The sequence below is a fragment of the Sander lucioperca genome, chromosome 16 (genome assembly GCF_008315115.2).
Source record: "Sander lucioperca isolate FBNREF2018 chromosome 16, SLUC_FBN_1.2, whole genome shotgun sequence".
Classification (NCBI taxonomy): Eukaryota; Metazoa; Chordata; class Actinopteri; order Perciformes; family Percidae; genus Sander; species Sander lucioperca.
In genome coordinates, this window is record NC_050188.1 from 10,479,471 (window position 1) to 10,504,267 (window position 24,797).

General features: G+C 40.5%; 1 protein-coding gene across 3 annotated transcripts in view; it reads left to right on the top strand.

Annotated features, from left to right (window-relative positions):
* Nucleotides 1–23,208, top strand: part of csmd2 (CUB and Sushi multiple domains 2) — a 264,554-nt gene extending 241,346 nt beyond the window's left edge. Inside the window, exons 57-72 of one of the 3 annotated variants that reach the window (XM_031323067.2) lie at nt 76–249; nt 2,629–2,811; nt 6,676–6,852; nt 8,280–8,459; nt 8,674–8,847; nt 9,063–9,236; nt 11,363–11,436; nt 11,999–12,110; nt 12,382–12,561; nt 14,046–14,111; nt 14,457–14,618; nt 16,379–16,491; nt 17,191–17,278; nt 21,153–21,285; nt 21,797–21,974; nt 22,552–23,208. In XM_031323067.2, coding sequence (XP_031178927.1) covers nt 76–249; nt 2,629–2,811; nt 6,676–6,852; nt 8,280–8,459; nt 8,674–8,847; nt 9,063–9,236; nt 11,363–11,436; nt 11,999–12,110; nt 12,382–12,561; nt 14,046–14,111; nt 14,457–14,618; nt 16,379–16,491; nt 17,191–17,278; nt 21,153–21,285; nt 21,797–21,956 — 2,150 coding nt within the window. In that variant the 3' untranslated portion in view covers nt 21,957–21,974; nt 22,552–23,208. The remainder of the gene's footprint in view (nt 1–75; nt 250–2,628; nt 2,812–6,675; nt 6,853–8,279; nt 8,460–8,673; nt 8,848–9,062; nt 9,237–11,362; nt 11,437–11,998; nt 12,111–12,381; nt 12,562–14,045; nt 14,112–14,456; nt 14,619–16,378; nt 16,492–17,190; nt 17,279–21,152; nt 21,286–21,796; nt 21,975–22,551) is intronic. The other 2 variants (XM_035992965.1, XM_035992966.1) reach the window with 2 other exon arrangements.
* The last annotated feature ends 1,589 nt before the right edge of the window (nt 23,209–24,797 follow it).

Sequence of the window (24,797 nt, forward strand, 5' to 3'; positions counted from 1 at the left end):
TGTATTTATCACTTCTTCACCATTTGCCTGTTCCACTTGTTCTCTTTCTCTTATCTCTCTGCTCTGATTGGACAGTGGTTCTGTGTGACCGCCCCAGCATGCCTCCCTACGCCCAGATCTCAGGCGAGCGTCGGACAGTAGGCTCAGTCATCCGCTACAGCTGCATCGGCCAGCGTACCATCATCGGAAACACAACGCGAATGTGCCAGCTGGACGGCCAGTGGAGCGGTTCGCCGCCACACTGCTCTGGTATGAAAAACTACACCCATATTGGCTGTCTGATGGTTTTGTGAAAGCTTTCAAAATTGATGTTCAAGATCAACCTAAACTAAAAGATTGGAACCAGCACATTCGATCTTTGATATTTGAAACTATGTGCTGGTGTAGTCCTTTTCTCATTCTCTTCCCAGCACCCTGCTTCTAATACTTGATTAATTCAGATGTAATATCACCACCCAGTCACACCCAGTCACACACTCGTAAAACACTTTGGTTGGCAGCTGTTAGCAGGTTATAAGCGAAGTAGGTGGACCAAAGATGGAGCTGCCTGTCTGTTCCATAGGGCCTCAAGGGCAAAAGAGTGTCCTCTATAAAACTACTTTAATCTGCTCATATTAGACTGAGGAACGGGGGCGCCCACACCTCAGCTGGGTTATGGTGCACTATAAAGACATCAGCCCCCATACTGTCTCTCCCCATACTGTACAGCGATTCGCTTCAGAGCTCTGAGTATACATAATACACATGAGAAAAGCCATGGGCGTGTCCACACATGCAAATGTTCATAGGCACCAATACAAGCACATTCACAAATATGTGACTTACACATGCACAAACTTAGGCAGTGACAGAAACGCACAAACTAGTGCACACAAAGCCGACAATAAAATAACATGCTGTCAGTTTAATGTCACAATTCATGACATTCCTATATATTCCGGGAATTGCTAGTGTTATCTCCACAGGCAATAAAGACAACCTTTTTTATAAAGATGTGCCCGACTTTCTTAGCTATGTACTATTGAAGTGATGTTGACCAGTGCCTTGTGAAATGAGGAGAAACAGCAGCACACAGCTGTACTAAACGGTAGGCCTGTAGCGACGCGTCGATGACGTTGACGTCAAAATTACATCGACTTCATGTTTTTGCGTCGACGCTTCGCCACAGCTCGCCACACACACGTGGGAGACCAAAACATTGCAGAATGTCCTGCAAAAAGCCCCAATAAAAGAAAAAGTCCTAAAAAAAACAGCTTGCCCTAAATCATCGAAGGTATGGGAATACTTCAAATTTAGTTCCAAACATAAAGGTGTCGTTATTTGCGCTCTTTGCCAAATGGAGTTAGCATACCACACCAGCACAACAGCAATGTGGGAGCATCTGAAACTGAGGCACCCCATTGTCACTCATGAAGGAGACAATAATGGCTAAATTAATTTCATGTTTGTGTAGTGTGTTGTGTAGCTTGAGCTCTGCGCACTTCGGTGGTGCTAGCTAACTAATCTTAGCTCTCCGTGCAGTTTGTTCGTGCTAGGTTAGTAGCTAACGTTAGCTAGCTACTGGCGCCTAGACAGCTGTGTTTAGCTAACGTTAGTTATCATCTAATGTTGGCTTGAATGGTAGCTAGCTTACGGCTGCAGAACACAGCTATCTATAGTAGCTAACGTGAACGTTAACGTGAACGTTAGCTACTAACCTAGCACGAACAAACTGCACAGAGAGCTAAGATGCGTTGGTTAGCCCTAGCACCACCAAAGTGCACAGCTGCTAGATCTAGCTAACGGTAGCAAGCAGATTGCAGTAGCTTTTGTTGAGACTGTAAAACTGAAAACAGGAATTTTATATTGTGTTAAACACTCTCAGGAATGTCTATACTGTGCTGTGTTTTTTTTGCACTACAACTTTTGAATTTTTTGAACAAGAGAGTTATGTTGGTACTGTAAAAGAGTAAACAGGCTGGCCTTTCATTTTGTATAACAGTAAAATAATTGTATTTTTTTTATTTTGTTTAAAGCAGAAGATTTTTTTGCTGTGCAAAACTGTTGTTTAATAAAGTATACTATTAAGATTTTTTTGGTATTTATTTGAGATACATTATGGTTTTTATTAATCGAGCAACAGAAAAATAATCGTTATATTAATCGTCCAATTAGTCGTTAGATTAGTCGACTAATCGATAAAATAATCGCCCGATTAATCGTTTAATAAATAATCGTTTACCCCCAGCCCTACTAAACTGTTTGTGTTCGTTTTAAATGGAGGACGCTGAATTATAAAGCTCGAATGGAATGAAAAATCACATTGTTATTCATATTTTCTGCATGTTGAGCAAATATATAATATAGATATAATGAGACTTAATGTATTTGGGAGACTAGTCACTCCTTAGGGAGCTAGGGGAATGTTAATTTTCCTGTTGGATGACAGTCTGGTGGGGGGGGGGGGTCTTTGTAACCGTTCTAATCCCATTATTATTATTATTAATATGTTTTAATATGAAGCACATACAGTACATTTCTAATGTGTGTCTCCCCATGAGTAATCATCTCATATTGTTAAGAAAAAGAGCAGTTTCTTTTGCTATGTTTGTCACAGAAATTTAGTTATTGTTGTATTTATCTTTCCAGGCGAGTCTGCCGGGTTGTGTGGAGATCCTGGCATTCCTGTGCATGGTATCCGTCTAGGAGAAGAGTTTACAGTGGGCAGTGCTGTCCGCTTTAGCTGTGAGCCCGGCTGTATGCTGAAGGGTTCACCAGAGAGAACTTGCCTGGCCAATGGGACCTGGCTCGGCACACAACCTGAGTGTCATGGTAAGAAATACATACATGTTTATTTACAGTGTGTGTTTTTTTTCTTTCTTCTCTGGCAAACATGGACTTTCATGGAGTTTCAGAATCAGGATCACACTGCTGAGAAAGTGGATGAATATGGATTTGAACTTGTCTTCTCATTCCTTCACCCTCACACAGATACTGGAGGGTTAATTATAGTACTGCCTCTAATCTGCATCCTACAGGTTTTTAAGACCAGATCTCAAGTGTCTTCCCCCCCCCCCCCCAAGAGAAGAAGTGTATGATAGGAGGCTGGTGAGGTGAGGGTGGGGTAAGATCAATAGGCGGATCCACCAATTTGTGGTGAAGAGAAAGCTGAGCTTGAAAGTGAAGCTCTCAAGTTAGCAGTTCCAACTCTCACCTGTGGCTATGAGCTTTGGGTTGTGACCAAAAGAGTACAACCCTTTAGGGACAGGGTGAGCAGCTTGCAACCAGTTGAGGTTCTTCAGGAATCTGATATACTGTGGATTAAATATTCTGGACACGTCCAACTGGAGAGTACAGAACAGGCACAGAAGGCAATGGAGGAATAGCATATCCCATCTGGCCTGAGAACCCCTTGGGATGCCTTATGAGGAGCTGGAGGACATCACTGGGGAAAGTCATGTGTGGGCTACTGATTTAATTGCTACCACTGCAACCTAAACCTGAGTAACTGATGGAAAATGAATGGATGGATAGTTTGACAGACTTCTTAGGAGCAGTAATGAATGAACACCATATCTGACCATCTAGTAACACATGTAACAGTCCAGCTGTTGAGTTATGATTGTGCAGTAACTGAAGTCGATGTTCACTGAATAACTAATGTACAATGGACATGAATGAGACATCTACATTTCATTTCAGTAACTTCTTTAAATCTGTCTTTTCTTTTGTGTATCCTTTTTTCATTCCCTTTCTTCTTCCTTTCCTCAGAAGTTTGTTTAATTACTCCCACTGCATTTGTTTTACAAACCTTTGCATGCAAAAGCTTTTCATTATTATTTCAGGGGTAACTCCCACATAATTGTCCTCAATTGGAGTTCATTGTGATCTTAGTGAATGTTTTAGAATCTGGTTACTTTGCTGATAAGTATTTATATTACATCATCTCTAGATTTTGATGTCTTTTCAGAGCTAGCTGATCTCAACACTGAATTGTACATTTTAAGATAAGGATTGTTGTTTATACTGTAATCACAGATTGTGTAATTAGCTGCTGCCTTTGCTGCAAATTGAATGAAAGGCACATCGCAAATTTGCATTTGTTTTGTGTGTGTTTGCAAAAATGTAAAACAGCAATTGAGCAAGAGAGAATAGGTGACATAACGGAGGATGTTTTCTCTATTGATTAAACATAAGGCTTTTAATTTGCCCTTGTGCAACATTGCATCCAGTCTGCTGCTGACACCTGAAAAAGCAGATTCTCTGAATGTCGTGAGTGTGCATCCAATCGATCTGGGTCTTTAGGCCCTACACTATCCATTATTATTGCTGAGACAGGACAAAGACATTACACACAGTGAAAAAACTATAGAGTGCACTTCTTTTTCTACTGTCAAACATCTTGCACGCAGCAGCAAGAGTATAATAGAAAGAGGCTGTTCTCAAGGGGTGAACTTGTGCAAACACCTTAATTTTAAAGTCTTTGAATTTAACTTGATTTAAATTATTATCAATTCAATTATTATCAATAATATGTATGGTTTACATGTGCTAAACAATATTGTTGCAGCTGTTGTTGATGTAACATCCTATTAGTTGCCTCATTAGGGATGCATCGGCTGAACATCGGTAACGGGCGATATTTGCCTCGTTAACTGCCATCGGCCATCGGGGAATAAAAATGACATTCGCCGATGATTATATGTGTCATGAACGCTGTGCTCAGGAGAAACTTTTTTTCCCTCTTTTTATTTGGGCGGGGGGAGAGACCGAGACGGAAGAGGGCACCCGCGCACTCTCCTCAGTAACTCAGATTAAACAAAGAAGATGGCGGTCGTGTGGCAATATTTTACAGTTTCAGAGAAAGATCAGCGTTTTGCAGTTTGCAATACGTGTTCCATTGAAATTTCAAGAGGGGGGGCTGTTAGAAAGTCATTTAACACAACAAATCTCATTGGACATTTGAGAAGCAGGCACGAGGCGGTGTACGGCGATTACCTGCAAGCTGACCAAAAACGGAAAAATGAAGCCGCCAAGAAAGCGCAAACCCCCGGTAAGACTCAGACTTCAATTGACACGGCGTTTGAGAAAGCCAAACAGCTGCCTCCAGACAGCGCCAAAGCGAAACAAATTAATAACATAATTTATTTATTTCACTTGTTTTTGCATTTACACTTGATGTATTTTTTTTTTATTTATCAGAGAAATATTTTTTATTGGGCCATGAAAATAATCTCATTGAGTAAGTTTTTGTTTATCAGGCTAAAACCACTCAAATAATTTTGTTGCGCAATGTACTGAAACAATCTTTTCATTGATTAGTTAGCAGTCAAAGGTTTTTGAATGTTATTTTTCAGAAAAGAACTTGTCATAAATAAGGTTATAACTAATGTCAACCAGAAAGTGACATTAAAGGTTGTTTTTGTTTCATAAATTGGTCTGATTGAATTTGTGCTCATTCTAGGATAGTGTGATCAAGAGCCGAAAGACTTGTATGTTTCCGTGGCACAAAAGAAGGAATAAATAACAAAAAGAAAAAACATCGGCATCGGCCAAGTTGTTATGTTAAACATCGGTACCGGTATCGGCCCAGAATTTCCCAATCGGTGCATCCCTACCTGTCATGTTTCCTGTCCATTTTACTTTCATATTGTGTTTCATTATATTAACTTTATAAGTATTAATAATGTGTTTTTTGGTGTTTGTGTTCTGACCTACATTTTTGATACTGCAAAACTGCCCTTTTCTTATTTTTGCCTTTTACCATGAACACACAGCCCCTTTTCTTCCCTCATCCTTGTATACAGTACAGTATGTTATTTCCAGAGGCTTCATCCTGTATGCCAGGCTGTTTTCACTTGTGCTCTTAACATCCTGTACAAACACACACACACACACACACATACACACACACACACACACACACACACACACACACAACCCTCTCTCCACACGCCACCACCACCTCTTTCCCTCGCCTCACTCTGTCTCTTTCCCTCTCTGGTGTGTGGTATGCCCACTAGCGAAGGTTGCCCACCTGTTTTCGGTTGGCACAGACTTCAAGGGCCAGGCCACATCTGGTCATTACGGGAGGGCAAGCCCACGGGGCTCTGAGGGCCCAGGGCAAGCTGGAGACTGTAATGAACAGAACCATCGCTGGCAGCCCGACAGACACCAGGGGACTTTGTGAGCAAAGGATGTGTCCATCAAAGCAGAGATATTTATGAAGTAGGATGGTGGTAGGGTAGGCGTATGAAGAACAGAGGGAATGGGAAAATAAACAGCATAAGGAACCCAAATTATACACAGGAAGGAGCATGAAAGGAATGTGTTAAAAAAAACTAAATTTTGTTAAATTAAAATACATATTTGTGTTGGTAGCTGATTGCCTTTCGGTGACCACTGACTGAGTTTTAACAACTTTATTTACTACTACATTTCTAGGTACAAAAAATAATTTGAAGATTTAGGCCACATTTAGTCATTTAGGTTGGTAGGTGGTACTGTAGGTTTTTAATTTTTACAAAAATGCTTACATGAAGCAAAGTCTGTAATGGTACTGTGCCAACACTCCTTTTAACCCCCACCACACACACATAACTTCCACTTTCACCTCTGGTCATTTAGGATTAAGTCTGTAAATGAATGTTACCTAATCATTCTCTGCTTCCCTGTCTTTTTCTCTCTTGTTTTCAGTGATCTCCTGTGGAAACCCAGGAACTCCACGTAATGCCCAGATCCTGATCCACGATGGCCTGACGTTTTCCAAATCCATTACTTACGCTTGCAGAGAGGGCTACTACTCTACTGGCATGCTTACTCGACACTGCACTGTTAACGGGACCTGGACCGGCAACATGCCCGAGTGCTCTGGTAATTAACAGCTCTCACAGAAAAAGAGCCTAAGTGTATCTAGTGCTTATCTTAGTTAGCTAGAAATTGGATGCTTTTCTGTTTCTTTGGGTTGTACACATTTCTTGGTTGTCTACCTTGTGTCCTCTCATGTTTATTTGTGCTTGAACAGTACTTTAGACTTAGCAGAATACATATCCAGACCATGTAGAGGAGGGGAATACAGGTTAAATAGCTAAAATAATGCAAGATATTTAATGTTTATGTTTTGTAACGAATAACTCATGTGGATCCCTGGCTCAGTATGAGAACATTTTGTTTGAGGCATGGTCTACTCAAATTGCACAGGCCTGACTGACAGCCCTTTATCATCATGTCTCACAAAAGACATACAGCTGCTGTACAGAGCCTAGAGACACTGGCAAATAGAGGTCACTAAGAGAACCAGTTTCTTCTGAATGGAGAGGATAAACCCAAAGCAGCACCATTATGGAATTCAGAACTCGGTAATCCATAGGAGTGAAAGGGTACATGTTGAAGCACTTCAGTGGAACGCTTTAGTGAATAGGACCACTTTTGGTTGAATGATTTCTACTAATCTCATGTAAACTGTAAGATAAAAAGGGATTTACCTGACAGAGGTGGCTACTAGAAATAGACGTTTTGGCAGTCTTCTCTCTCCGTTTTAGCTGTAACTTACTACCTATAACCAAAATAAATACATTTTAAAACAACAATTTAAGAATATTGCTATGCAAGAGGAGAAATTATCTCACTGTATCTCAGCCTTGTAGGTATTGTTACAGGTTACACGGTCCTAGATAGACATTGTGGCTCCAGGCGACATACTCTTACCAGTCCAGTGGGAAATGTTAAGTGCTTGCTCAGTCAAGGAGAGACACTACACCTCCAAAAGACTCCAAGTTTTATCACCCTACTGGGAATTTTGCTGGAATATGGAATATGCATTTAATACTTCCTTTTTGTCCCATGGCAACTTGTCCTTCTGTGCCCTGGATTTTCTATCTTAGACATTTACAGCAGGCCTGATCTATGCTGCTGCTGAGTCACACAGTGGAATTCTCACTGTTGTTACTCAATCACACTGTTTCCCCCGCAAGATGTAAAAGTATGATGAAAGAGTAATGTGGTTCGTTTTGGAGCTTTAGGGAGCTAGTGTAGAGGGATACCCATTACAAGATGTAGTCTCTCTGCACCCTAAAAGCTCTAAACTGGAGATAATCAAAGTACCATGAGAGTTGTTTGAGATAAAACACATCACACTGTCAGCGGTGGGGATTGATTTGTATCCTATGTAAAGTTTCTTTGAGGAAAGTGTAAAACCGATTATAATTATTAATAATGTTCCACTATGTCTGTCTTTATTGTTGAGTTGTTTTACCCATATTCATTAGCTCTTGCTTCTTTATCCCGTTTTGCTGCTGCAGTAATCCACTGTGGTGACCCTGGAGTGCCAGCCAATGGAGTGAGGTTGGGCAATGATTTCACCTACAACCACACAGTCAGTTTCCAGTGTTCTCCTGGTTTCAACATGGATGCTGACCGAGCCTCAACTCTTATCTGCACCAAGGACCGCACCTGGAATGGCACCAAACCTCTCTGTAAAGGTAAAGTTGTGTAGGATGATATGAATGACAATACAGTGATGAGATAAATCTAGATAATGACATTAGCTACATAAAAGAAAGGTGGGATTATGGGAGGCTAGAGCGAATGAATGTTACAGATATCCTACTTATTACACTAATACTTACTTGGACATCATTTAAACCAATATTAAGAATCCATGAAGTCCTGAAATGCCTCTTTGTCTCCTTGTAGCGATCGTATGTGGTCCACCACCTATCATCCCTAATGGACAGGTTGTCGGTACAGACTTCATCTGGGGCTCTAGCATCAGCTACTCCTGCAACCAAGGTTACCAGCTGTCCCTGCCCACTCTGTTAACATGCCAGGGCAAAGGCAACTGGAGTGGAGAGAAACCCCAGTGCTTCCGTAAGTGGCACCACGTTGGAATGCCCAATTACATTACATGTCAATTGACGTCTTTCTGACATTTCTTTCACCCAAGTATGTACACTATATATATGTCCCTTGTGTGACATTTCACCCCCCTTGGGAAGATATTGAATTAAAACCAAACATGGTTAGTGGGTCACCTCACATTCACATTTCTTCTCTGTGTCCTCCCTCCTTCTTCATCTTGGTAGCTGTGTTCTGTGGAGACCCAGGGATGCCAGCCCAGGGGAGGCGGGAGGACCGAGGATTCACCTATCTCTCTTCTGTCTCCTTCTCCTGCTACCCTCCCCTTGTCGTGGTGGGCTCTACTAGAAGATATTGTCAATATGATGGCACCTGGAGTGGCACACAACCCTCTTGCATAGGTAAGCTACTTGTTTGTTAATCCATTTACAGTATAGTCTAACACATTGGATACAGTATGTTAAAATACAGTTATTGATATAATAATCAATGTAGTGTTATACAGGCAGGCGTTTGGTGGTTGTTTTTGGAACTAGTGTGCATGGCAATTACTATATGTATTTACTTTCATATAACGCTATAACACTAACATCAGTGTGAGAGAAGCCTCCCATTGGCCGGCTCCCTTATGTTCTCCCTTTTAGTGCTGATTGCCTTTTGTAATCAAGAAGTAATGCACGCAAAAACCATTTGACCCAGCTAACAAGCTATATTCATTCTTTTTTTCACTTCTGATTGGTGTAATTAAATAAACCAACCCAGAAAATGTATTTCACCTGTTTCAGAATAGCATCATGTGGAGAACTATAGGTCTGGCAATGCAAGACTGCACCAGGGACCCCTTTCACCAAATTTGCAACATGCAAGCTGCGATTTGCAACATGAAATCAATTCCTCTTCTGTAAATGTTTCCAAATTTGGCTTACAAAGCAATCATGCTCCATACATGAGGACAAATGAATCTGCAGTTTGCGAGTGACATGAAACCTTACACTGCCTCCATTTGTGACCTGCATGTATGCAGTACTTGCAAAACATTTTTTTGAAACTGGCCCCAGTATCAAACTTAATACTTTTGATTTGCGCCTGTGTCATCAGAAATACAGAAATATTTGCTGCTGCAATAAACATCCCTTAGGCAATACACTTCCTTAAACAAGGAAGAGTAATTCAATTTGACTTGGATGCTGCATTTAGAAGAACTTAAAGAAATCACAAGCTGTGGTCAAAAACAAATTGTGAATAAAGTAAAATATATTATCCCAGCGCTTAGATGCATTGTGGTATTTGAAGTAGAGCTGAAGATCTTTGCCCGAACCCGACGGGACCCGACGGGTTTGCGTGGTAAATGAGCGGTCAGGTGATGCGTTTCGATTAGCGTGAAAATGGATGCTGAGGAGGTGAAACGGAGGCTGGCCTCTGGAGGACTTATTTTATTTCTTTGTTCCAACTTTCAAGTGGCCTATAGCCTACGTTAGTCATGAATAAATTATGTTAAAATATGTATAAATTAATCATTCTTGACAAAAGGCAAAAGAGCTGTGTGCGTGCGCACATTTGAATACTGTCGGTGTTAGACCTCCGGACAGCGCAGTCTCTTTTTTCTTTCTCTCCCTTTTCCGCTGAATGGTGTGTGTGCCTGCTCACGGTGTGAAGCATATTCTCCAACATGCACTCTAACAATCACTGCTGATAGACGGCCTTTTGTACAGTCGGGCTGTAAACGGGTTTGGGCTTTTAAAAAGCTGTCAATCAAAATGTACTTGTCGGACTCGGGCCGAATTCTGTCGGGCTCGGGCCTTGTCGGGCCGAACTTTTAAGGCCCGATTACAGCTCTAATTTGAAGTGCTGTAAAATATGCACACATGCCAGCCCTTTGACCTAATAACAGTTAGTTTTAACATGAACTCATTATAGCCAAGTCTCCATTAACTCCACTACCTATGCATCATTTATCAGCCACTGTTGAAAAGCCATAGTGCCTGGCATGTGGGAAAGGTTAAATTAAGATTTATTGAGATGTAATCAATTAAAAATAGAATCTGTGATTTACATTTTCAGTATGTAGCTAATGCTGACATTGCTTTACATCATATTCTGCAACACCTCTCGGTTAGCTATAGATTCACTGGAAAGACTGGCCTCCTGTGGCCTTGTGTTCAACTTCTAGATTTGACAGTGAATTCCCTGAGACTGATTGAAACCTCTTCTAAAGTTCTATTCCTTCTTTAACTTTGTTTGCACTAAACTCTAATAAGAAATGTTACTTTTCTCCCTGGCCTATAGCCTTATGAACTAGAATATAATGAAGGCCTTAACTCCTACAGTCAGTATTTCACACCAGATCTCTGAATTATGTAATTTCCTATACAATGTCTCTAAGTTGATATATCTATTTGTCATTGGTGACATATATTAGATGGGACAGGCTTGAACACGAGAGTAGTCATTACAGAATTGCTGTGTGTGTGTGTGTGTGTGTGTGTGTGTGTGTGTGTGTGTGTGTGTGTGTGTGTGTGTGTTTCAGATCCCACTCACACTACATGTGGAGACCCTGGCACTCCTCTCTTTGGAAATCAGAACAACAGTCAAGGCTACCAGGTGTGAATATGTGGTCACACATGAAATGTATTTCATGTATTGAATAAAGAATCCTCTGTAACTTTTCATTAAAGGTTGTTTACATTTAGCCACAGCGTGGACTGCAAGGTTGAATCAATGATGGCCTCAATATTGATGTTATGAGAAAGTAACATAATTTTCTACATAGTAAAAATGCGATACAGTCAGTGGCCATCAGCATTATTTAGTTTCATAATTTATACAGAAGTAGGGCAGCAACCTATTTTGATGATTTTTCCTGTATGAAACATCAAAAAGAATAATAAAAAAATGCCCATCAGAGTTTCTCAGAGCCCAACGTAGTGTCAACGTAATGTACTCAAAGTCGACCAGTTTAAAGAGAGAGTAAAAACTTAGTTAATATACAAATTTTTATTTGAAACAAACCTTTTTGGACTAAAAATCCCCAAAAAAACAGTTGATTTTAACAATTTAATATTATTAAACTGCCACTTCATTTTGCAAAACCTGCTTGCTTATATGTATATGTATGCTCACTGTGCAGTCCACATTCTCACATCCTCATGGGTGTCCCCTATAGATCAGCAGCACTGTGTTCTTCAACTGTAGAAAGGGCTACTTACTTCAGGGCTCAATTTCTCGCACTTGTCTGCCCAACCTCACTTGGAGTGGTTTTCAACCTGAATGCATTGGTAAGTACACAGTCTACTCCAATAGTAAAAATGTGTATCGTTTAGTTTGCATTACTCAAAATGTGATGCCTACGTATCCCATATATTCTCCCTTGATTCCAAACCTCCACCTTGGCTCTCTTTTTCACTTTTTCTCTTCTACCATTTTTTATTTCTTATCTGTCGTTCCTCTGATCCCTCTCCCTTTTCACCTCCTCATCCCAACTTTCACCTGTTTCTCAGTCTCTTCTTTTTTGGTCTCTTTAATCCTTCTCTCCCTCTCTTTCTCCAGCCCACCACTGCAGCCAGCCAGAGCTGTCACCCCAGTCTGATGTGAGAGCCATTGAACTGCCATCCCTTGGCTACACACTGATCTATACATGTCAGCCTGGCTTCTACTTGGCTGGAGGATCAGAGCATAGGACCTGCAGATCCGATGGGAGCTGGACAGGGAAACCCCCTCTCTGTGCAGGTATAAACATGGTTACAGTAGAGAACATAAGAGAAATACCTGGTATAACATATGCAAATACATGCACACACATGCATTCTTTTTGCGTTTGCAGCTGCTAAATTTCTACAATACAAGATCCAATTCTTACAAGACTAGAGTGAATGCCAACACACACAAGCACAAATAGATACATTCACCAAACCTCATAACACTACACGTGTGTGACCCACTTTCCCACAGAGATGTATTAAACACTTAAAACACTTCACCTCATATTCATAATGTGCTGTTTCCATTAGCAGTCTCTATTGAAACCACTTGGGTCTGTACGAACGCGGGATTCAGTGGTGACTCAGGTTGAGAAATTGGGGATTCAGCTAATGTTGATGAATAGCAGCGTTAACACTTGCTTATTCTCAGACACATGCCGGAGTAGGACGGCCCATCCATCACACAATTACATTTCATGGACTAACACACACACACACACACACATACACACACACACTCACAAAGAGAAACATTAACACACACAACACACACAGAAGCTTTTAAACATTAACAAGGGTGCAAAACCTGATTAGGCCAATGCATCCCATTGATTAGGTTAGCAGAAGTACCTCTTATAAATGGTGAGGCAGTGTTAACAAGGTCTAGCAGACAAATAGACTGCCATTAAGACACCCCCAAGCATTGTCCTAAATACATATAGGAAAAAAATAGTCATCGACACACAATTATCTAGGGTAGACAAATGCTAATAGCTTAAAGAGAAAGACGTACCAAGAGGGGGATATCAGTGTGATGGATTCCATGCCAAGCCGTTGCTGAAATATAGAAGGGGATGTTTTTTTAAGGCCATGCCATTACAAGTGAAGGAAAGAAAGAGAACTGGCCTTAGCACATACAGGATATTAACAGCGCCTGTAGGCGCAGTGATGGAAGGGAAGCTCAAAAGACTGGCAGCTAATAAAGTACAAGGCTGTGGAAGTGTGTGTGCATGTGTGTTTGTGTCTGTATACATTTATCCAAGGTGATGTTTGTGCTCATAAACTACCATCAGTATACCTGTCTTTGTTTGTAGTGGCATGTAAAGCCCTCTTCGCACTGTTTGCCTGTGTGGGTGTATGTTTACTACTGTGGTGTAGCCCTGCGGTCCTGTGTGAGCAGTAAGGCATTATTAAAGTGCTTCTCTTGAAGCTGTAAAAATGTGTCTCTAACTTAGCCGTAGCCCCACAGGTACAACCGGGCTGCTCTATGACACACGGGTCGAGTCCTGTCGCAGGCAGCCCTCACTCTGTCCACCACAGTGGTTATTGGTCATGGACGTAGACATGAAATGCTTATAGTGACATACTCCTACTGCAATTACCTTAGGGCTATTTAAAGAGAAAATTGTATCTTCTTTCTATTTTCACTGCCTGGGGCATGCCCTGTGTCTTTTTACAGGATAAACTTGTACATTATTATTTCAGTTAATTATGTTTTGTTATGCTTTTTAGCTGATAATCGCCCAAGTGGTGAGAGCCCAGTGGGGACAGTGCAGGAGCCACCCTCCAAATTACCAGGTAGGACAGGACTTTCTTATATTTTCAAATGCTTTGACTGATATTTGTTTGAAATAGGTGGTTTGTATGTGGTTCTCATTGGGAATATTTCTTCTGAATAGTGGATGGGGACTATCATCAAATAAAGTTTAATTTTGCTTTACTTTGATTCACTTTTATCTAAATTACAGTATGTATAAGGTGTCATTCTCACTGCTGCTAACTCACACCCTGTTAACTGATTTCACTGATTATCACCTGACATAAGCTTGAAGGTATACTAACCAGTAAAGACACCTGGCACTTTGTTGTTGACAAAAACATAGTATCTTTGCCTCCTCACTCTCTCGCCTTTGCCTATTTCAGTCCCTGGTGGTGTATTTGCTAAGAACTCTCTCTGGAGGGGATCCTATGAGTACCTGGGGAAGAAGCAGCCGGCCATGCTCAGCATCACTGCCTTTGAATCCTTTAGCAACCGGGTTAACGGGACACTCATCGACCACAGCGGAGTGGAACTCAAACTGGCCGGTTGGTACACAAAAAGCAGAAGTCACTATCAAGACCTTCAAAAAATTTTCACACATACATACACTCACCTAAAGGATTATTAGAAACACCTGTTAAATTTCTCGTTAATGCAATTATCTAATCAACTAGTCACATGGCAGCTGCTTCAATGCATTTAGGGGTGTGGTCCTGGTCAAGACAATCTCCTAAACTCCAAACTGAATGTCAGAATGGGAAAGAAAGGTGATCTAAGCAACTTTGAGCGTGGCATGGTTGTTGGTGCCAGACAGGCTGGTTTGAGTATTTCACAATCTGCTCAGTTACTGGGATTTTCACACACAACCATTTCTAGGGTTTACAAAGAATGGTCTGAAAAAGGAAAAACATCCAGTATTGCGCAGTCTTGTGGGCGAAAATGCCTTGTTGATGCTAGAGGTCAGAGGAGAATGGGCAGAGTGATTCAAGCTGATAGAAGATCAACTTTGACTCAAATAACCGTTACAACCGAGGTAAGCAGCAAAGCATTTGTGAAGCCCCAACACGTACAACCTCGAAACGGATGGGCTACACCAGCAGAAGACCCCACCGGGTACCATTCATCTCCACTAAAAATATGAAAATGAGGCTACAATTTGCACGAGCTCACCAAAATTGGACAGTTGAAGACTGGAAAAATGTTGCCTGGTCTAATGAGTCTCGATTTCTGTTGAGACATTCAGATGTCAGAATTTGGCGTAAACAGAATGAGAACATGGATCCGTCATGCCTTGTTACCACTGGGCAGGCTGGTGGTGGTGGTGGTGTAATGGTGTGGGGGATGCTATCCTATCAGTATGGACCAACATTTCTAAAGAATGCTTCCAGCACCTTGTTGAATCAATGCCACGAAGAATTAAGGCAGTTCTGAAGACGAAAGGGGGTCAAACACGGTATTAGTATGGTGTTCCTAATAATCCTTTAGGTGAGTGTACATGACTTCATTCTCATATCAGAGACCCACTGTGTTGGGTTTTATCCAAACAGACAATGTCAGATAAATTCCAGTGAGGACAAGGAGCAAGAAAACATTGTGGTCCCTCCATAGAGTAGATCATTGCTGCTGTTACTGAACAGCAGACATTTTATTTTTTTCCCCTGTAGCATAATCACCATGCAGCTGTGATCATTAAGACACAAATTTGCATCCGTAACGCCTTGGACACTTCACTTTTCTGTACCTGGGTGCTATCAATCTTCATCTCAGTGTAGTAAAAAATATTTTCTACAGCTACAGATTGCCACACTCCCCAGTGAAAGTAATGTTGCTGATTCAGACGTATAGATTATTGTTGTGATCACACAATATACAAATTCCATTTTATTATTGTTAGGTCATTTACTATGAATCTTCACATCAAATACAACAATGGTCTCAAATAAACATACTTCCTTTTTTTGCCAGCCTTTCATAACCTGGTATTGAATAAATCATTTACTTAAAGGATTCATCTTGTGGTTCTCTATAGTTGTCTAAATGTGAATGAAAAGACCAAAACCAACAAGGAATGTTTGCTCACAGATTTGTATTTATGTACGACTAAACTAAAAAATGAACACAATCTAGATGGAATTTCTATCCTTATATTGCTACTAAAGTTATATTTGTGTTTGAGCTTCAGTCAAGACTGCAGTAAGACTTTCTGTTAACAAATAAGGGCTGCTAGTGTAACATACATCACATAATCCTATTCAGTTAGTCTAAGTGTGGCGGTTGCTCTAAATAACTGTTATGTTTTTTGTAGGTACGTATAAGAAGGAGGAGGCTCAGCTGCTGCTACAGGTCCACCAGATCAAAGGCCCTGTGGAGATCTTTGTAAACAAGTTCAAAATCGACAACTGGGCCCTAGACGGACATGTAAGTGCAAGTCCAGGGTCAGGTTCAATACAGCACCTCTCTTTGTAATAGCAAAGGTGTTACATCACACTCACACACCCAAACACCTTTATTGTGAAATATGCACAAGCAGACATGCACACTAACCTTGTCACTCTGGGGAGATGGAGGGCCCACCAAGAGTTTTATCTTTAATTAAAATGTCAGTTAAATCATTGCCTGGTAATCAGGACTCGACAGACCCCCTCCACTCCTCTCTCCCATATTATCCCCCAACCACAGGCACCTCTAATGCACACCCACTTCAGATATAATTAAAAAAGCAGGTCACAGTATATGTGTGCATGTGTGTGCGCTACTGTGTGGGTTTTATGTGCATGTTTCACAAGCCTCACAGCACATTCATGCTTGTACGTAAACACTCTGTGTTTACGTACAAGCATGTTGTGCAAGGTGTAGTATTCCTCGTGTGTAACACGGTGTGTGTGTGTGTGTGTGTGTGTGTGTGTGTGTGTGTGAGCAGCACGGCTGAGTGTGTTTATGTTTGTGCAAAAAAATAACATCATATTAAATGTCAGTTATAAGAGCGCCTCTCAGCTCCTTTGACATGATATTTCATTTTCTGCGTCCACCAGCTGCTGACACTTTGATGATACTGTCCTTTGTTAAGCCTGGATGTGACACATAACGTGTCTGTCTTACATTCCTCTCTCTTCCTAGGTTTCCTACATCTCTTCATCCAACTCCTTTGTGTACCAGGGATTTGTCAGAGGGAAAGGCTTTGGCCAGTTTGGTCTCCAGAGACTGGGTGAGTGAGCTGTCCACTAGGTTAAAGAAACCTCTGTGACCAAGTGGTATCCTGGGGGAAGACTGTCAATGTTTGGTTTTTTTTCCTGTCTGGATTTCTATCACATAAATCTTTCACTTAAAATATGTGTAGCATCCGTCAGGTTAGCTGCAAGTGCTTTCACAGCAGCTGTGTTGGATTTATCATTTATTTACTTCTACCAATATGAAAACACTTTTGGAGAATGTGGCTGTGAATCCAACACAGTTCAAAAACATGGTTAATATTCAGAAAATGGCATTCACCCACACACACAACACAGCTACGGAAAATCTTTCCTTCTGGAGTTTGTGGGTTGGGTGTTGATGCCTGTGGAGTCTTTGTTATATCAAGTAACCCCACATATTGCAGTAAATATCCATTCTTGCCTGTTTGTCATTCTTTTAGTTTCTTTAATGACTTCAGCTATGCCGTCATAGATCTAGAACATTTTTTTCTAAAGGCTGCAGCTATCCAAATATTCTGCTTCATGTTTGTGACCTAGAAATCCCAACCATATGATCCTCCCCGCTACAATTTGTATACACCAAATCTTTACACCCTGACTCCATGGATCAGAATGGGTGCTGCAGTCAAGCTGTCTGTCTGTCTGTGTGTGTGTGTGTGTGTGTGTGTGTGTGTGTGTGTGTGTGTGTGTGTGTGTGTGTGTGTGTGTGTGTGTGTGTGTGTGTGTGTGTGTGTGTGTGTGTGCGTGCGTGCGTGGATTTTTTTCATCTTGATGGTTTGATGCACCTGTACCCGCAAACACTCCCCACTCCTCTGTCTGAACTAAATAAAGCACACATTGAAGAGAAACATATGTAATATAACATCTACAAAATAAAAAGAATGGGGAATTGGCTTTTTAGATTTTTGCCAGTTCACAACATTGGTTTACTGCTGCCACCCACTGTTAAAATACAGTTAAAAATGTCCTTGGTATGTTTGAAAATGAATTGATCTATGTAAAACATTAGCTGCAAATCAGCTAAAAATGCCATGAGAGAGAGAAAGGTTTTTGACGTTAAACATAATTTCTTCTTCATCAATTTTCAAGTTGTTCTACGAATCCACACAAGTTGGACTTGATCTCACTTCTGAGTGGACACACAAGATTGCAGAGTAATCTGATATGCATTAGATTAAATATGTACTCATGTGTTCTCCCAGTACGAAACCCTTCATCAGCCATCAGTGGTGGTTAATTAAAAACTTCACATAGCCTTGACAGCCTTTCAGTCCCTTTGGCACACTTTGTTCAGGTTGGGATGCTATACATGAAGAAAAATGGCAAAAACGGTTATGTTTCTGTGAGAATACATAGTTACTTTTAACATTAAGCTAAAATCCTCTACATTCCATTTCTTATCCAACATTTCGTAGGTGACATAGATCTTATATAATTCATTCAAACGGCTAAGCAGATAATGCTTGTGCTTTTGCGGTTTTCTTTTTGCAAATGCTGGTGAGGGGGACAGATTTTACAGGAATACAGCAGCTTTTGAAAAACAAAGCCCAGATTGGTGCAGCTTCCATATTGGCTGCAAGACAGACTGAAGAGCAGAAGTGTAGGTGATGCAAAAATAGATCAGATATTGAATTGGTGTTAACTAGGGGTGTAACTATGAGTTTGGTATGTACCTCGGTTTTAGGATCACAGTTTGGTACGTTCTTTTAACGTTTTTTGAAAAATGTCAACACTTGCAACAACAACAACAGTTGCTCATGGCCATACATCTTACTGTAATACTTAACCCCTGGAGTCTGAGGTTAATTTAAGACACTGTGATGATTTTGGCATGCTGATATTGTTGTCAATTTGAACAAATGTAAGCAGTATTATCAAAGTCACATGACTTTTTTTGTATTCAGCACTAATATCTTCATAATGTATTTTATGATTCTACTTTAGAAAAATATAATTTGAACCTATAGCAAACCTTTCACTTGCAGCTGGTTAAAATATTCTAAAATAAATTATTCCAGAGAAATATGGCAGAGTGAAAAGTGTGCCAACCAAGCCCTGGTCTCCCCTATTACTGTCTTTCTTATATAGCCAAATGATTCATAGCTCAGAGCTCACTGCAGAGAGAGAAAATAGAAATATTGCTTTTCTACATGTTTAAGCCTGTTGAACAGGCTTTTTAACCGCAAAGGTTTTATTGCACTGACAGTATCAATATTAGTTACTATGGTCTGTGTGTGTATGGGTGTGTGGAGTGCAGACATCACCGTTCAATGTCGTCCAAGATGAGGTCTCGTGATTTCAGTGTTGTTCCGTGACGTCTTTCTGTCTTCCTAGCCATCTTCCAAAATGCAAAGCTTGTCTTCAAATACATTATGCCTAAACCTGCACAGTATTTAGTATTTCATAGCATTGTCCTGTGAGACTTAGGTTTTCCTGCATTACTGAAAGTAATGGGCATGTGAATAGAGATGCAGATATGGGGGTTGGGTTTGTGTTGTTCCTGCGGAATGTGTATACATGTGTATTTCATTTATTTCAGACACGTTTTAAACAATAATTAGTTTTTTCATTAGGCAATTCATGAGACAATTAATCTGTTTAAGATGAAACTGGTGGGGAAAAGCAGATTCCAGGGGGTTAAGGCACTCAAATACTGGCACTCTTGTCAACAAGAAAAAAAGGAACATCCCAAATGTCTATGTAAGTGTAATTGCTCCATCATAAGGCTCTGATCTGTTCTCTGAAAACTAGTGCATTGTGAAAACTTTCCAGTTAGAACTCGCACTGCAGAGTTTCTGTTCCATGCATGTGAGTAGTAGACATAAATAGACTATTTTTACAGTAATTGTTTGGGTCATAGAGCTTATTGGACCGAGAAAGTTGCATACCTGAACTAAATGTCCTGTAGCGAACAGTTCGGGCGAATACACGTACTGTTAGAGCCTTAGTGTTAACACAGATTAAGTGTGTGTATGCACAGTGAAAGTTATGTGAACATAGTGAAAGTGGATGTGAAAATCTGCTGTAATGAGAGACGTGTTTGAACAGCAGGTGCAGAGCTCCCCCCACCACCACAGCACACTGATAGAGCAAACATCTCTTTATTAATACAGAGGTCTGGGGCTGGTGCCAGGGCATTCATGTGTATGTGTGTTAAGTGTGTATGAAAAAAGCAGATGGGGGGTGGGTTGGACGTCTTGGAAATAATCCTACTCAATTTGTCAAGGTTTTCCTGTTTTGTTTTAACTCAGTGGTAGTGTAGTTTGCTTGCGTGGGTGTGTTTGTGCATCTGTTTGTGTGTGCTCATGCAGCAGGGGCTTGATTAGCAAACACCACAGAACCCACTAATTGAATTCCTTCTTGTTTGTCACTCGTCCTTTATTGGAGCTTTTTTGGCATTCTGTGGCAAACAGGTGTGCTGTCACTACTCCGCTGTTGCAGACAAACACACACACACCTCCATAAATTAGAGAATGAATCTGAAGTGACTTAATAGCTATCAGCCTTTGATGTCAGTAATTAAGAGTCATTGTTAGGATAATGTAATTTGATGTTCCCAGGGGGGAAAAATTAAAATAAAGCATAGTAATAAACTTTTTTTTTTTTAAAAGTCACTTGTCTGCTCAGTCTATTATTGTAAAGTGGAGCCTTCCTGGCAGCCCTCCTCAGCCATAACAATTCCTTTTATTTCACTGTTCTGCTGTTTCTATTTATTTGCCTTAAACGTTTATCACAAGTTCTTGGCAGAAGATGAGGAGGATAATTTCCCTTTTTGTTTCTTTTAATTGTGTTATTTGTGGGATATAACTATGTCTACTGCTAAAGTGGTATTGTACTGAAGTAATGCTTAAGCAAGGGCTCATCATCCGATCTTTTTTTCTCCTCCAGAGAGTTTAGATCCCGGCAGAGAAAACACAGGCTACAACTTTGCGTCCAACAGCAGTTCAGTGGCGGCAGCCATCCTAGTGCCTTTTATAGCCATGATCATTGCAGGCTTTGCTCTGTACCTCTACAAACACAGGTAAGGTTAACACTATTTTACAATACTCATCATCTGCAAGCAACATTATATTATACCACTACTTTGGTCCTGATATTTACAGGGAAGCATCTTAAGTCAGGGTTTAATTTGCCTCTGGAAAGTTAGCTGTTGTCAAAAAATGATTAGCAGAATATGGATAATGAATTACCCATTCAATTGTCTGGTTCTAGCTTCTCAGGTGTGATTATATGCTGATCTTTTTGCTGTTTCATATCGTTTCAAATTTAAAATTGTTAGTTTTCTACTGTTGGTCAGACAAAAATAGTGTTACCTTGAGTTGTTTTTCACTATTTGCAGATATTTTATAGACTTAACAATTCACTAATTAATCAAAAAAAGAATCAATAGATTAATCAATAATGAAAATAATTGTTAGTTGCAGCCCTAATCCATATTATGATGCATCTCTTTGCTGTATACTTGATATACTGTGTCCACCCCTAATATGAACTGATCTCATTGTTTATTATATTGATTCGTTTAATTTCAGAAGAAGACCCAAAGTCCCCTTCAATGGTTACGTGGGCCATGAGAACACTAACGGACGAGCTACGTTCGAGAACCCTATGTATGACCGCAACATCCAGCCCACTGACATCATGGCCAATGAGACAGAGTTCACAGTCAGCACAGTGTGCACAGCTGTATAGCAACTGCTTCCTCCAGAGGTAAGAATCATGGCATCACCAGGTCATGTGGCTTTATGAAAAAGTAAGGACTTAGAGCTTCAGGCATCCTTGGATCCAGATTTCTGTGAAAGTATATGAAGTTATCACCTTGTGGCAAGCTTTAGCTAATCACACATCCAAGGCATCAAAACTGCTGAAGCAACAAGACATAGGTTCTCAGAATCCAGTTGTAAACCAAACCTTTTGCACTGTCTCGCTCGAATTTTCTGATAATACAAAAATTGTATTTTTCTTTTTTTTTCTGCTGCATTTCCTTTGATCTGGATCTCTCATATTAATTAATTTTGTTTGGTTTATGTAATACTTTATTGAAAGAGATAGAATATATATTTGTTTATTTTCACACTGATAAGAGTATTGCATTAATGCTTTTATCTTCTCTCTTCTCTGTGATTTCCCTAACTCCATTCTTTCGGTTATTTATCACCTTTTTCTGTCTGTTTCCCGTTAACCATCTTGCTTTTCTGTCTATATTTTCTTCTCCTACCATTTCTTGTCTTGTCCTTTTCCCACACACCCTTCACCTATTACATCCATTCATTCATCCATCCTGGAGTCAGTTAGGGGAGAAGAAGTGCACCACATCTTCGCCCGCCTGCCAACAGAGGACATCCATAGTTCCTGTAGCAAAGGGCAAGACAAAGATTATTTTATCTGCTGAAATACATTCAAGAAACATCTCCAGGGGCAAAGGCTCTTACCCGCAGGAGACAAGAAAAAAAAAAAGAAACCATGTGAAGACAACGACTGTAACAAATGCTCACAACAAAATGCTTTTTGTAACTTGTCATGGTTTCTTGATCATTTTCCATATTTTGAGAAAAAGCTTCCTCCTGAAACTGCAGCTGGCAGTAATGCTGGAAGCTAAGCTGTGATGACTTTCCTCACCACCCTCCGCCTAAACCCAAAGGGAATTTCATGGTCAACTTTAGGTCTAGAAATTGACCTGTAGCTAACAGAGATCTCTGTGCAAGTTAACTGTATGGCAGACAGTGTTGGCCTGTGTAAGTCAAAGAGAGACAGTCTGGACTGTTTCTATTCCCTCTTCTCTCTGTTTTCATTTGCTTTTTTTTGGTTCTCTTTTTATACACTGCTCGCTTTCTGTGATGAGTAATTGGGAAACCTGTTTTTCCCCCAACTGTCTGCTCCTGAGGCTGTTGAAAGGCCCCACGTCTCAGGCTGAGGATGAATAAAAAATTCAGTAAGTTTTGAAGGCCATGTTGGAGACATATTCCATCACTACTTTTTGAGCTTAACTCAGTCCTCTTCTTTTTTGAAGCAGGGATAAAATTCTTCTTGCTGAGGCAGCTGTGTCCAGAGCAGGGGTTAAAAGGTAGCTAGGGCTGCTGAAAAAAGCACTTAGTGAGGGTGTAGAGAGAATTTATGTGTGTGTGTGTGTGTGTGTGTGTGTGTGTGTGTGTGTGTGTGTGTGTGTGTGTGTGTGTGTGTGTGTGTGTGTGTGTGTGTGTGTGTGTTTCTGCACACATTTTTGGTGGCATCTGCAATCTACCCAAAATATCTCTTGTCTGTTTTGGCCCCAAATAATCTACCAAACACATGGTAATATGTCTCCACATTTATTTTATTTTATAGTAAGTAATTTCTGAGGATTGGGTTAATGATTATCACTATACCTGGGTGCTCTGGTCACCAATAAAACAAACTGCAACCCAGAACAAATACAGACTGTATAGATCCACTGAAAAAAAATAAAACTAAAGGCAGTGTCAGTCTTTAGTTTCATCTTTCACCTGCTTTCTCTTTGTTTGTAGTAATTTGCAATCACTTTACATGTTTGTGTCTGGGAGAGACTGAAAAGAAGGTGTGGATAGACAAATCCACCTTTTAGCTGATGCACCTAAATCAAAATGTTAAGAGGCAATCATCTCAAATTTGCTTCACATAAGCATCGGTTACGATTTTCCTGCCTCTGTTGCTCTGAGGTACTTGAGGAGATGAAGACGTTGGCTGGGTCAAAGTAGGGATGTTTTCTGTGATAGTTTGTTTCCATGGCTATATAAATGCCTTGGGACTATGTCTTTTCAAAAATCTGAACAAAGCTGTACTGTAGCACCAAGCATGTTACAGAACAACACGCAGCACATTTTCTTTGCGAAGACTCACAAGTCTGATGTAAACTTCTTTCTTTTTAATCCCGGGTCACGTTTCTACAGCTTGTAGGTGGCACGTACTGTATTTTCTCTGAGATCAGGATGCAGTACGAGCTCCCTAAACTTGCCCTTTGGAAAACAAAGTTCAATGTGTGGTCATGTTTGAACTCCCTCAAAATGTACAACTGAAGGCGCTCGAGTCTGAAGAATGGATGAGTCAGTGATGCGTTCCCCCCTGGATTACATTCAGGTCTTTTCCTCCAAGTTAACTTCTGACAGCTCCATCCTTTTTGAAAAACAGGAGAGTCTTTCTGTTTTGTCTTCGCTCGTCATGGAAATGTTGCAGAAGGCCCCCTCAGAGTTGTGACAGCGGGGGAGTTGCTGGCATACTGATTAATCCCATGCATTAACTTGGAAATGATAAATATGATAAGGAAAACAAGTGTTTATGCCTCTAATGCTAACACCTCAAATCTGTGGCAACTGGGGAGTGATAACCAGAAAATATTGTTTAGAAAGTACACAGGAGGGACCTGTCATTAGCTTTGCCTTGGCTGGTGAATGACATGCCTGGTGAGAAACATTTACAACATTAATGTTTTTGTGACCCTTATAATGTGCACGTGTGTGTGTGTGTGTGTGTGTGTGTGTGTGTGTGTGTGTGTGTGTGTGTAAAATGTTTATGACCGGT